The sequence below is a fragment of the Nannospalax galili genome, unplaced genomic scaffold (assembly GCF_000622305.1).
Source record: "Nannospalax galili isolate Female #2095 unplaced genomic scaffold, S.galili_v1.0 scaffold109, whole genome shotgun sequence".
NCBI lineage: Eukaryota > Metazoa > Chordata > Mammalia > Rodentia > Spalacidae > Nannospalax > Nannospalax galili.
Window position 1 is genome coordinate 2,011,426 of NW_008360315.1, and position 14,607 is coordinate 2,026,032.

A 14,607-nucleotide genomic window follows, 5' to 3' on the forward strand; every position below is an offset into this window, starting at 1 on the left:
GTAAACCTAAAAATTTACAGCCTCTTTTGAGAGAGATGCATCTTAGCTCAGAAAATTGTTATTGAATATGTCAATGCTGTTGTAATGAAATGTTTCTTCTAAGTATGTGGTTATTAGATAAATAATTTTTTTAAAAAGGACAATTTTTATTTCAGATAAGCCTCCAAACTTCTGAATGTAGACAGAAATATTATTGGAAATTTTCTAATCAGGAAAATATGTTGGGTAAATTTACATTTCCAGTAATTGCTGGTTCTGGTCCCAGATGAAACCGGGAATTGAAATAGATCAAGTGCCAAACAGGCCTAAAGCTGAAATTTTTTCATTTACTAAAGAAAGGGCAAAGGACAAAAAGAGGAAGGGTGTCGAGAGCTGCATGGAGACTCAGTCCGGTATAAGTATGGAAAGTAATTTTCTTGTCTATAAAAACAAGGGGGTTCAGTTTTCAAAGGGAGTCTTAGATCCTTGCTCTCTTAGAAAATCTTTCTAATATTTTCTTGGGGAATTTGTCTTCCTCAGTGGGAGGCCTCAAGTGGTAACAGTGATGTGATATCTACTCTATCACCAGAATGCACCTGCTACCCTCAGAAGTCAACCCTACTTCACAGTTTTGTTTCTAAGTCACTATGCTATATGAAAATATAAACCCTTGTCTATAGAAGGCAAAAATAAGTAACAGAATACTATGTAACATTAGGAAAAGTTATTTGAGATTCCCTTTTTCTAATAAGGAAATCTTACTCTTCTTATCCTAAACTATCAAGTATGTGTATCTGTGAAACTTATTGTGAAGGTTACTAATTGATAAGTAGATAAATATGAATAATGTGTAATTATATAAAAAACACAAAACAGTCAAGTGTGGGGGTGCATGCCTTTAATCTCAGCTCTCAGAAGGCAGAGGCAGGTTGATCTCTATGAGATTGAGGCAGCCTTGTCTACATAGAGAGCTCCGGGCCAGTTGAAGGTACAGAGAGACCCTGTCTCAACCTGCTCCAAAGATATAGAACATACAACAGATAAATAAAAAGAATGTGTATCTGTAATATGGTTAAGTTATAGCTTACAGAAGTCTTATTTTTATCCAAGAGCATCCTCATCCATAAGGTATATTTAAGTAAACAACCAAAAATGGTGGTGATGGTAGTGGAGGGAAAGCTGGAGAGAGATGCCCTTACCTGGCTAGAAAAGTTCCCATAAGTATTTGTTCTAATTTTTCATTGACAGAGCCAGGGAAAACTTCCAGAGAATCCATACTTACACATGCAATCACTTATTTCAGGGAGAAAGTATTTTCCTTTTGTGAAGATCTTCAGGACAGTGAAGACTTAGCATCCAACACCCCTTCTCAATTTTCTACCTTTTCAATTAAACAAGGTGTGTCTTCACATTTTTATTTATCAATTTTTAGACGACTAAAAATTTCAGAAAAGGGGACTGGAGAGATGGTTCAGGAATTAAGATCACTAGCTGCTCTTGCAAAGAACCTGGATTCAGTTCCCAGCACTCACACGACAGCTAACAACCGTCCATAACTCCATTTCCAGGAGGCTCTGACGCCCTCTTCTAGCTGCTGCAGGTTTGCACGTATGTGGTACACTTATATACATGCAGGCAAAACACATACATATAAGATAAAAATAAATCAAAATTTTTTTTTAAATCCCAGAAAACATAACAAAGACAGTTTTCTTTTAAAGGTGTCTGAGGAGATTTTCATATGAAGAGGCTCCTTTCACTAATGAGCCAAGCAGATTCTTCCGGTGATACTTCATGGTAAATCCACAAAAGACTCCTCTCCTTTGTTTAGGATTTCTGGTTTGCTAGCTTTTTCCAGCCCTTTAAAACACTCTGACATGGTAAGAAGAGAGTATGTGAACAAACAAACACAACTAAGGAAACATTTAAGTCCAGTGGAGGCAACATCTACTCCTCGTCAGATTTATGTATTCTGCAACCTGCAGCCTCGAAGCGTCACTAGCTTTGTTGTCAAGTTTAGCAGTCTTTCTCTGAAACTAGAACACAATTGTGGAACAGGCATTACTCTTAAAGCGATGTCCAGTCAATCTGATAGGATAGGATTCAACCTCTGCAACAGTTTTTCTATATAAGGTATTTGGAGTAGAAGCAGTCCACTCCACGGAATTCGTTAACTCCAGTTCACTGCTTCTGGGCACCAGCTATCCCAGAGCACTTTCTTCCTCCCTCCCTATTAATCACCTAGCTAGAATGGAATTCCCATACCTTTTCTTCATAGATTGTCATTACTCATTTGTTGTATTTTTAACCCCGACTGCTGCCTTTCCTTCTTTTCTTTCCTACTCACTAAGGGAAATGCTGAGATTCAGGGTAATGGAACAATTTGATGAACAAGTCTTAGGAACCTAAGCTCTAGTGCATGAAGAGAAGAAATCTGTAGTGTGGGTAGCCAAGATTCTGAGTTTAAGCCCTCATCTGCCTCAGTACCGGCTGGCCATTGTTCAGGAGGTCCTCCTTGAAGCGAAGTTTCCGTTCCAGGTCTTGAATGACAGCATCCTTTGTGCCTTGAATCTCCTCATCAGAAGCTATTCTAGCAGTTCTGCTGCCCTTCTTTGGAAATCCCCTGCAAGACAAAAGCATAAGGTAGCACAGTCAGTCAGTGGTCAGGCATATGGATGAACCCAAGTCAAACATGCAAGTTCAACAAACATTACAGTGTATGAACAAGTCCCTTCCTTCCTTCCTTCCTTCCTTCCTTCCTTCCTTCCTTCCTTCCTTCCTTCCTTCCTTCCTTCCTCCCTCCCTCCCTCCCTCCTTCCCTCCCTCCCCCTTCCTTCCTTTTTGAGACAGAGTCTCTCTGTAGCCCCAAATTGGCCTGGAACTTGCTATGTAGATCAGGCTGACCTGGATCTCACAGAGATCCTCCTGACTCTGTCTTCTGAGTGCTGGGATTAAAGGCGTGGGCCACCAGGCTCAGCTATTGTTTTCTTTCTAGTATGTCTGTTGCAACTCATACAGAAAGAAGCATGAATGATGGTTTCAGCATTTCAGAAAACACTAAGTAGAACTGGTTTTTGGAGAGGGTTTGATACCTGAGGGGAACAGTCTTTCAATGGTTCGGTAAATGCCAAGGACCAGGAAGGCCTGCCTCTCAATTCTAGGGAAGTAACAATATGAAGTGAAAAAGGGGTGTGAAGTGCTGTCAGGTTGAAATCAGACCCAGCTTTCTATTTGGTGTGTGATCTTGAGCAAGTTCTTAAAATTGCTCATTAAATACATATAAAAATTGTGCAACGTGAATGCTGAGAGGATTTGAAAGGACAAGTTCTCACAGTTTCATCACACTTTCTGGGCCTTCACAGTTCACTTCATTCAATAACAGGACTTTGCTCATTGTAAGCAAATGTAGAAGTGTCACTTATCAGAAATACTTACGACCAAGATCTGGGATGTTGCTCACTTGGTAGAGCACTTGCTTAGACACACAAAACCCTAAATTCTATACCCAGCACTGAAATAAAACTAGGTGTGTAAAAACAGGCACACACCAATAATCCCAGAATTTAGGAGGTGGAGGCAAGAGGTCCAGGAGTGTAAGGTCATTCTCAGCTACAAAGCAAGTTCAAGGCCAGCCTGCCACTTTGTCTCAAAAAAATTAATTTTAAAAACTCCTTAGGTCCAAAAGTCTTGGGCTTTGTATTATTTTCATACACACAGACACATAGACACACACAGACACATAGACATACACACATATATAGTGAGATATCTTGGTAATGGGACCCAAGACTAAATGTGAAAATCATTTATGTGTCATATGCAACTTGTCATATAGCCTGAGAGACATTCTATACAGAATTTTTAGTGTGAATTCTTAGCATTTGAGTGTGATCCATCATCACATGCAGCCAGGTATGAGATTTTCTGCGTGTAGCATCATGTTGATGCTAACAGGTTCTGGATTTTGGAGGGTTTCAGACTTGGATTTTCAGATTATATTTGTCATTCTCTCTTGCATCAGCTGTATGTTCTACCTGACTAGAGTAGGCCATTGTCATAAGATCTTTTAGGTTGATTTTCTATTACAGGACTCTAGCAGGTCTGCATATCAAACCTCAGAACCTCCCAGACTCCTGAAGTAGGCTAGGCAACATCTCAGGATCTTTCTTTTCAAGGGCTTGAACAATTCCTTGAGCCAGCGGTCACTGATGCTGTATGCCTGATAGTGTGTGGACTTACATCTGCTGGTGCCTCAAGCAAGTTGCTTCCTATTTCTTTACGTCTTCCCTCATAGAACAGTGAGTAGAAATCAATGAGAAATGAAACACCATGCAAGGTAAAATGAGCCCTATCACTGCCTAATCAACAAAGTTAAATTTTGAGATTAAGAAAAAGGAACTCACAGAAGACCGCATATAATATTTCTACTTATTAACAGGCAAAAGCCATAAACAGTCTGGCAGCAGTTCTCTAAGTGTATGGGCCAAAGGATCAGCCTGACCCTGAGGAGTTGGTAGCTTCAGATCTGTAACCTCATTCCAAACCTAGTGGATCAGAAACTCTAGGCTGAAGCCCAGCAGTCTGAATTTAACAACTCCTCTAGGTGATTCTGATTAATGTGCAAATTGATACACAAACTTAGGGAAACATACATATGTGGTAAAACTATGAAAATAAGAGAATTATTAACTTAGAAATTCAGGGTAGTGGTTAGTTTGGGGGGCAGTTAGTGGATGCAACTGGGGAAGGTCACATAGTAATTTCAAAGGTAAAAGAAGTATACGTTTGAGTTTATTATTAAGCCATACATATGCATTGCACATATATATTACTACATGAAATATTACTTTATTTCACAATAGGTTATTTCTAAATTCAAGAGAGGTTTACTGCTTATGTGTCAAAGGATTGTATGCCAGACATCATTGATTGATAAGGTAGGAAGCACTGGGTTTAACAGCTCTTGATTTCTTAATGTTTTGCTTAACCTTGCAGGAAACAAAATAATCCAGAAGTACGTACACAGAGAATATGAGGATCCTGTAACCCCTGCCCCCATCCTTACCAGTAATGATCTGTACTCGTGAGCACTGTGCTCCCAGTCTTCCCAACAGTCAGTGTGTCCTATGGTCCAAATTCCTTCTTGAACTTTCCTGGCCGGGTGTTCACCTTTCATTGTTCTTAGAGAGGTGATCTACCCTGATGTCAGGGTGATTGGTCTAAGCAAGTTTGAGTGGTTTCAATCTCCCACTGGAGATTTAGCAAACGTAGGTGACATGCTCTGACCAGTAAGAGGTCACTGATGGAGATGAGAGCAGAGCATTTACATCCTGTAGTTAAAATGTCTCATTGCTCAAAGGAGATGAGGATGAAATGTCTCTTCTTTCAGTCATAGAAACGTACTGCCCTACCCTAGACTTGTGTTGTAAGTCTGAAAACCCTGTGTATTTAATCTACTTGTAGTTGAGTCTTATGATACCTACAGAGGGAAATATCCTAACTGATAGAACTTGTGTTTCAAGGTTCCTCTAGTTCAGTCATTTGCCCCTACACACTAGAGTTAGACATTAAAGAAACAAAGAAATAAAATGTGAGATTTGAATGGCTAGTCAAACTTTAACTTCTCCTTTATTCACTGGGAATTGATCTTTTCCAGGTATGCCATGAGCCTTCACTTTAACATCTCCTAAGTTTCTCTATTAGTAATGTACTATGTCTGTTTTCTCCAAGCACCTATCATACTTAGTGTGTGTGTGTGTGTGTGTGTGTGTGTGTGTGTGTGTGTGTGTGTGTGTGTGTGTGTGTGTGTGTGTGTGTGTGTGTGTGTGTGTGTGTGTGTGTGTGTGTGTGTGTGTGTGTGTGTGTGTGTGTGTGTGTGTGTGTGTGTGTGTGTTTTGGTCTTTTTTTTTTTTTTTTTTTTTTCTTTTTGAGACAGGGTCTCCCTATAGCCCTAGCTGGCCTGGAACTCACTATGTAGGCCAGACTGGCCTTGACCTCATAGAGATTCCATGCCTCTGCCTCCCCGGACACTGGGATTAATGGCATGCAGCACCATGCCAGCTGCTATTATGTGTTCTTAGATGGTTTCTTTCTCATCGTGGCTGCTTGTTGATCACAGTGCTTATGAGCAGGCACTCAGAAGTTTCTGTAATGGGTGAATAGATGTACTATCCATCTTCACGCCTACCTCTCTTTCCTTTCCCTCCTCAGTCAAAGACACTTGTGTCACAGCCATCTGAAATCAGATGACATGTAAAAAGCCAGGCTCAGGTCAAGTAAATGTTGCATAATCTCAAAAGAAAGCTTTGTTCTGCTTTTGCCCACAGCTTGGGGAACAGAAGAACTAGGTTCTGAAGTCACCCAAAGACAAATGAAGACGTGAGCTAGGTGTGTGTACATGGCTTCCCATTGTTATTCAGCTGAGCAGCACAGCCCAGTTGCACAATCATGGTATGAACCACCTCTGATGACAGAAGGCGTCTCTGTGCTGCAGGCAGACTATACTGAGAGCTGTGTTTTCAGCACACTTGAGAACTAAGGAGGTAAAAAGGTGAATATTAAAGATAGAACACAGTATCTAAATGGGACAAACAGAGAATTGGTGTTTATAGACTGTCACAATTGTGTGGGACAAGCAAACACTCATCTTTACTACAGAGCAAATCCTGCTGCTTGCAAATCACTTTTCAGTGTACTTGATTCTTTAACGGGGAATTAGAACAGCTGCTCTGGAACGTTTCATGGAGAAGTCATTTGTTTTGGTTTGGGTCCCTGTTAGGGTTTTGTAATTTCAAAAGTGTAGATGGGGCTGGAAAGAGGGCTCAGTGGTTAAGAGTACTTGCTGCTCTTGCAGAAGACCTGGGTTTGGTTCCTAGCACCATGGCAGATCACAACTGTCTGTAACTCCAGTTCCAGTAATACACTCTCTTCTGACCTCCACAGGCACTGCATACACATGGTGCACATACATATATGTAAGACACTCATACACAAAATAAATATATCTTTTTAAAAACGTATAGATAAGGGGTTAGAGAGATGGCTCAGCAGTTGAGCATTGGCTGCTCTTGCAAAGGACCTGGGTTTGGTTCCCAGCACACACGTGGTGGCTGACAACCATCTATAACTCCAGTTCAAGTGATTCAGTGCCCTCTTCTGACCTTTGCAGGGATTGGATAACGTGTACATTTTCATACATTCAGGGAAAACACTCATACACATAAAATAAACAATAAAAAATGAAAGAGTATAGATAAGATTACTGTTTGACCCAAATAAAAATCCAATCTATTTTATATTTCTTTTAACAAGTCAATTCCCTAAACATATGTAGCTAGGTGTAGCATCTCATGCTTGAAGTCTTAGCACTTAACAGGATATGAATAGGAGGATCACCAATCCCAGGCCAGCCTGTGCTAAATAACCAGACAATAATAAAACACCAATAAATACTAATAAATCAAATAGTAAATCAAACAATAACACACTAAATGAGATTAATAGCCCTGGAAGGAAAATCTATTTTCATTCTAGCTTTAAGACATTTTTTTCTTTGCCTACAGGATTTAAAAAACTCATATTTTATTGGTTCAGAACAGTCAGCACAGTAATAAGGCTTAACGAATTGAAAGATATGTTTAAATTTCCAATTCCATAATATTTATTGAGCATCTAGCAAGGCATAGTGGTAAGTTAATCCACCAATGCAAATTCTTTTAAATCTAGAAAAAAAGTTAGTTTGTAAGGCAATTAATTGTATTATGGGATAATATGAAATTCTATATATTAGACACTGTATACATAAAAATGGAAAAAAATCTTTGTCTTTATAGCCTTACCACTATTGTAAAGACAACTATACTGTATTTTCCATCAGCTTGACAAAAGAGTCACTTAGGAAAAGGAACCTCAGCTGAGGAATCTGCTCCATCAGACGGGTCTGTGAGCATGTCTGTGGGGCCATTTTCTTGACTGATGTAGGAACATCCAGCCTACTGTGGGTGCTGTCATCCACAGGCCTCAGCTGTATAAAAAAAGTAGCTGGGCAAGCCAGAGGACCAAGCCAGAAAACATGGTCTTCCATGGTCTCTACTCCAGTTCCTGCTTCCAGGTTCCTGCCTGACTTCCCACTGTGATGAACTGTGACCTGGGAGTTATAAGCTGAAATAAACCCTTCTTTTCCCAAGTTGCGTTTGGTCAGAGTGGTTTATTCCAGCAACAGAGAAGCAAACTAATACAACTAAACCTTGAAATAGGACTGTCTTTCATCACAAAGGATTAATGAAGAATCAAGTTAGGGAATAGGCTAAGGGGCAAACCACAAGTAAGAGCAATGGGAGTAAAACAGAAATAGAAATCGACAGTGGCAGAGTGACTGTAGAGACTATAAGAGGTACCTACAACAGATGACAGATGAGGATGCCGACAAGTATCAACCAGTGAGGATGCTAAGAAACCCAGAGTCTGCATGAGTAAATGCTCAGAACTGAGAGCCTTTCTGTCACCACTTAAGAGTGCCAAGGTTTGGGTTAGTTACCTACTGACTGTGTGCCTCTTTCCTACCATGGATCATGTAAGAGGGTAGATGTTCACAGCATGTATCTCATAGGAGTATTGGGAATACCACGAGCTAGTGTTCACTACGCATTTGCAATAGGAACTGGCCTAGAAAGAGACCAACACAAAATATCCATCGTGAAAGGAAATCACAGAGATGAAACAGACCAAGGGAAACAGAATAAATGAGGAAAAGGGCTTAAAATATGACAAGAATTCTTCACCGGAATGTTCTAGAATGTGCAAATAATCGTTACTGCCTTTTCAGGGTTCAGTTCTGCTCTGGGAGCGGGGAATGCACCATGGAACAAAATGATATCACATATGCTTATAAAAATCACATTCTGCAGTGGAGGTGACTGAGCTAGGAAAGAAAAACCAAGCAGAATAAAGGAAGGACATGTCAGGAGGCTGTAGGTGCCATGTAGTGATAGGTGTATGAAGAGATGGCTGTATCAGTGCAGTCAACCCAACTCTAAGAAGGTGACATTATAGCTGGGCTATAAATGACAGGAATGCATGAAGATCTATAGGGAGAGAGCTAGGTGGGCAATGAATAGGCCCTATCTGAATACTGAGGAGACAGAGGAGGTATCATTTCTCACACATATCTTAATTTGGAACTCCTTTCTATTTTTTAGGAGAACAATTCACTGGAGTAATATAATTCAGAACATATTTTAGAAAAGTGTGCTAAAAGTGCCGGATAGGGCTTAAAGTTAACATGTCACGTTGGTGTTAAATATCAAAATGGAGCATTTTGGAGGAGGAGACAGAAGGAAAGAAAAGTAATCATAAGTTTTTAAAGCAAAGCTTTGAAATATTGCTTTGAAATTTAATGTGAGAAGGTTGTGGGTTTGCTTCCTTGGATAGCACCTGCTTTTCATAAATGAAGAAGAGCCAGCTCATTAGGGAGTAGAGGACCATCTGCTGACAAAGATGCTCTCTCTTCATGATGGTTTGTACAACTTTTAAAAAATGCTTATTCAAAGTAAATTATACTCAAACCAGAACTCTTCATAAAGTCCATACTCAGAGGAAAACCTGAACCAGTAAACAATTTGGAACAGGCCTCCTACACCAATCTTCAGTGTACACACTAGGCCCAACTGTGTGAGGAAGATTACTGAGCTGTTTACTCTGGCTGTGACAGTAAATCACTTGCCGTTTTAAAATAATATTCATGTGGTTGGAGTAAAAACATTTAGAGTTTATACAAAAGCATCTGCACGGTAAAATCTTCCAGCTCAGACCACCACCAAATTCCAGGAGGCCTTTTTCCCCTCCTGGCTACTCAGTACCTTGAATACACCCTTCCTTCATACGCTTTGTCCAGGCCAATCCTGCTAGAACATTCACAAACTCAAATCTGCAGAGCAAAATGATTACATAAGAGTTCAAGTGCCCATCTTTTTAACCACTCCAAGTTCCTTTATTCTAAAATTTAGTGAAATCTGAGGGTAACTCAACCCCACAACCATTTCAGAGGCTTGAACATATTGGTATTTAGGAATCCTTTTATATTCAAGGGTATCACACATTTATGAATATGTAAATGATATGCACAATTTGTATCAGTTCTATTTTTAACTGAATTTAATTATGATACTGAATTGGTCAAAGTATAAAAAGTGGGTACTGTAAGCTCCTCCGTAAAGGGCTACAGACTTTATTCAGATATATTAAATTCTCTTCCTGTTATCTTTTGTGAATGAGAAGACACAGGTGCATAGTCTACATTATACTCTGTACAACTTGGTGATGAGCCATCCCAGACTGAGTTTACCTGGGCTACCCCTGGGCAGAGGCATTTTCAGAGAACCTTCACCTGTGTAGACCCCAGAAACCTTGTCAGAAGCTGCTGGGAAATACTGGTCTAGGATAGAAACAATTACCTGTGGAATCTAAGATACCGGCCCAGGATAGGGTATATCTGTCTATGCAGTCTATGATACTGGGCCCTACTGGAGACCAACAGCAAGACTCTTGGGGATGCTTACAGCCCCTTCAGGCCCTTGCTCTCTAGTGGAGAAGAGCCAGGCATCCACCTCTCTGTTTCTACAAAGATGGGAATGATAAGATGACCATAAGGTCCAATGTCCCTTTCTTCTGTTGGGTTCTTTTTTACTGGTTACTATTTAACCAATGTCTTGACTTGAATACTGACTAAAATGCTCTGTACCTCTAAAGTTTAAAGGTACAATTGAATCTGTTACAATCAAACTTTCCCTTAAGATCCAGGGGATTTTGTGGCTTCTGCAACAGTTTTCTTCAGTCAAGAAACATTACTAGACTTAGTAGAGGTCAACAGAGGCAATCCACTTAAGACTAAGTCCCAGTAAACCTTCTTTACTTAGGCTTATTCCAGACACTGGGAAATCCCTTCACTTCCTGAGTGTACAACTGTAACAGTGTTCTCTCCTGCCTGCCTCCTTGAAGCCATGGGAAAGAGAATGGCAATGGAATGCTGTCTCAGAAAACAAACAACAGAAAAGAGACTGCAGCACTGTGGCTACGTGTCACCCACTCCTCGTGACAGCAGATTCCAAGACCATGAAGCTATGCAAAAGCCACTGTTCTAGGGGTGGAGCTGGTCTGATCCACCCCCTGGACTTGGTACCACCATATAGATGCGCACTCCCACCCCAAACAGAAACGGTGCCCTACGCCCACATGGCACTGACAAATCTGGATGCTCACCACCCCTGAGGGCCAGTGTACTGTCTGGACAAACAGGGCTATGGCAGCAGTAGAAGCTGCCAAACTATCAGCAATACATTAATTTTATAAAAGTAGGAACAGATTTCTTCCCAAGACCTCCCTCTAAGGGAGTCAGTCAACATGTGTATCTGTTAGTACCCCTGAGCAGGACCACATTTCTCTGCCAGTGATCCCACTGAGGAAGAACTACATCAAGGAACTGGATATGTTTGAGTTTCCCAAATCACAAACAACCAACAACCACATGCAAAGGCAGTGGATCCAAGCAGGCCTAGAGTCTTCTGTCTCCTTGCTTTGTGGCTTGTCACAGGTACCCGTGGCCTTTGTTCCCTGCCTTGACCCTGCTACCCAGACAGAGGAGAAGCACAGATGATGTCCACACACTGAGGAACACTATATATCAAGCTTCTGTGGGCTTAAATGAGAGCAATGCTAAGCACACACAATTGATACTTAAAAAAGCTAAGAAATCGGAAAGTGATAGTCAAGATTTTGGTAAAATAAGGCATGGGGGTGGGGGGAAGACTAACAAATTTCTGTTTAGTTCAGTCATTTGTAGTCCATCCACCGATAACACTTGACATGGTGTGACTACATTCTGGGATTTCTTGCAAATCCAAGGATGCCAGTTGGTCACAGCATCTCTGAAAGGGACATTCTATCTTTGGCAAGCTATTTGGAATATTAATTGAGGATAAATAGCAACATTTGTGTTCTCAATTCAGAATGCAAATGCTGGAACCTAGTCTGTCAGAGGAAAACCTGTTATGAAATAAACATGTATCAAATCAAAAGAATGGATTCTTCAAGTGAGTAACGAACAACAGGAAAATTCCTTCAAGACAAGAAGGTAGCCACATAATCATGGCTTCCTGGGCTGTCACAGAGATGAGAACCTGCAGCCTGATTTTGCCACTACTCTTGGGTGTCACAGTGCTTAGCATTCTTTAGTATTCCCACAGGCGCAAATCAGCATGACTTCTCTACTAATTTTTAAAGAAATGTTAGGAATTACTGGACTCTTGTAGTGACAATGATATTTTGGCTCAAAAAGTGATAGAGGCAGATGGTGATAATGGACAAGAGCTCCCATTACGGAAGGTAAGCCCTTCAAACTTCCATCTTCATAAGAGTTTCAAAGCTAAAGATGAGAACTGAACCACTGTTTCCACTTAAGACGATTAAGGTCACGACCACATACTGCCTTTGAACGACTCTTTGATCAAATTCTGAGAGGTATTAGGGACAGATTATTTATATGGTACTTATCTTCCTGGGAAGCAAGATTTAGTAGCACTTTAGTGACAGAACTGTCTGCAACCTCCCACTTTATGAATCTGATAGTGGGCCTCTTTGTAGCAAGGTAATGCTTAATTTTCTACCAGCAAAACAAAGGCTCAAACAGAAAAATTGGGAGGGGGGTGGGGGAGTTTCTCCTCAGGAAGCTCTCTGACTCAATTTTCAATAGTAGCCATCATCACATCATTACCATGCCAAATCTACTTGGGATTTACATATTCATGTTGAGTATACTATTTCCAATTGGGATTGGAGAAGAGGCCAAATTTCAAACATGGAATTCATGTAGTCAACATTTCTAAAGCGCCCAACAAAGCAAGCTGTTGCTAACTGACACTCCCTGGTTAGAGCCAGGGAGAACAACACTGGTCTATATCCCAGCAATGGGAAGCTTTACCTAAGAATGGAAATAAATTCTGTCCTTTTGTTTTTTTGAGACAGGGTCTCACTGTAGAGTCCTGGTTGACTTGGAACTTACTGTTAGGCCAGGTTGCCTCAAACTCACAGAGATCTTCCTGCTTCTGCCTTTAGAGTGCTGGAATTACAGACGTACACCACCACTCTGGGCTAAATTCTGTCTTTTATTCCTTTCTATGGTGCCTGTCTTTTGTCTCTGAACTATCTGGGCATTTGGCAAACCCTGCAGTAGGATTTCAATAGAAGAGTTAAGATATGGTTCTAGTTTGTTCTTTGCTAACATGCATATTTTTATTTCACATTTTTTAGTGTGAGTGTGTTTGTGTGTGTGTGTGTGTGTGTGTGTGTATGCACGCTTGCTTACCTCTGTGCACCGAGGCACATGTGTGTGGAGGTCAGAGGATAACTGAGATCCTCATGCTTGGTGGCAAGTCCCTTTCTCAGCTGAACCATCTATCTAACCAGCCTTCCTCCCTCTGTTTTTGAGAGAGGGTCTCAAGTATCCTAGGCTGGCCTCACACATGCTATTTAATGGAGGAGGATGGTGAACTTCTGATCTTGTCTCCACCTCTGAGTGCTGGGGTTACAGGCATTGGTCACCATGTTCATGCAGTGCTGGGGACTGAACAGGGCTTTGTGCATGCTAGGTAAGCCTACCAGCTGAGCTCCTCTCTGGTTCCACACATAGCTTTTACCCATTTTATGCTCCAACACATCTTGGCAATACCTGCATATTTCTTTTGAAGATTTCATTGTGCTTTTATAGATTTATTTATCCTCAACGATTTCTATTTTTAAAAGCTTTAAGATTGTTAGTGTGAGGTTAGAAGCAACAGATTTTAGACAATCTGCAACAGAAAAGAGGGAGGTGTCATGTGATCTGACTGGAGCTAGCCACTGCTCAGGGGCTGAGCAGCTGTCTTCTCATTTGCTTGCAAACTTTTTTATTCATCTGCATCAAAATATAAGACTGCTTATGCTTTTCCTCTTCTAGTCCCTAGATGTATTGAAAGGATTATTTTTTAATTCTGTTGAGTCTTCCTCAAACATTCTGTGTAACACTGAGCCGCATATGTGTGTAGCTTGCTGGGGCGAACATGGATGATGGAGTCCATCTCAATTTGCTGACTGACCCTCGGCAATTATTTAGTGGAATCCTATTATGTCAGTGGGTCAACGGTACCTCTTAGGATTATTATATCATTGAAACGATGTGTATGAACTGCTTAGCAGCATGCACTGTACACGGTATCGAAAGACACCTCCATAATTATGGTGTTTGAACAGCTGCTGATGAGAATCCAAAACAGGAAGAGACAGTGTCTGTCTCAGTGTCTGTCTGTTGGTTAGACGGTGCGTGTGCTGGTGCGGTGATAAAGATGGCTATCAAGGGGGAGGTCTGGGTGCATAGGCAAGGGGTGCACGTCCACCGGCCCGCGTGAGCTGTGGGGCAGCCTCGGGTGGACGCGGGGGGTGGGCGGATGTCACTCACGCGGGGGTGACGCCCTTGGGCAGCCCCAGGGCGTTGACGGCCACCGGCGGGGGCTGCGAGGGCAGCAGCGCGCTGAGGAAGGCGGCGGGCGTCTGGCCGGGGCCCAGGCGGGCGGGCGAGGCGCAGTGCGGGGCGGAGCTGGG

The 14,607-nt window shown here is 41.4% G+C and overlaps 2 protein-coding genes across 3 annotated transcripts in view; one reads left to right on the forward strand and one right to left on the reverse strand.

The window, feature by feature from the left end:
- Cbr4 (carbonyl reductase 4) overlaps positions 1-14,607 on the forward strand; it is a 175,707-nt gene that overhangs the window by 91,950 nt on the left and 69,150 nt on the right. The gene's annotated exons all lie outside the window — the stretch shown is intronic.
- Palld (palladin, cytoskeletal associated protein) overlaps positions 1-14,607 on the reverse strand; it is a 298,300-nt gene that overhangs the window by 38,831 nt on the left and 244,862 nt on the right. The window contains 2 exon segments of the mRNA XM_029559540.1: positions 2,467-2,602; positions 14,465-14,607. The exon segment at positions 14,465-14,607 is cut by the window's right edge and continues 22 nt beyond it. Of these exon segments, the coding sequence (XP_029415400.1) occupies positions 2,467-2,602; positions 14,465-14,607 (279 nt within the window).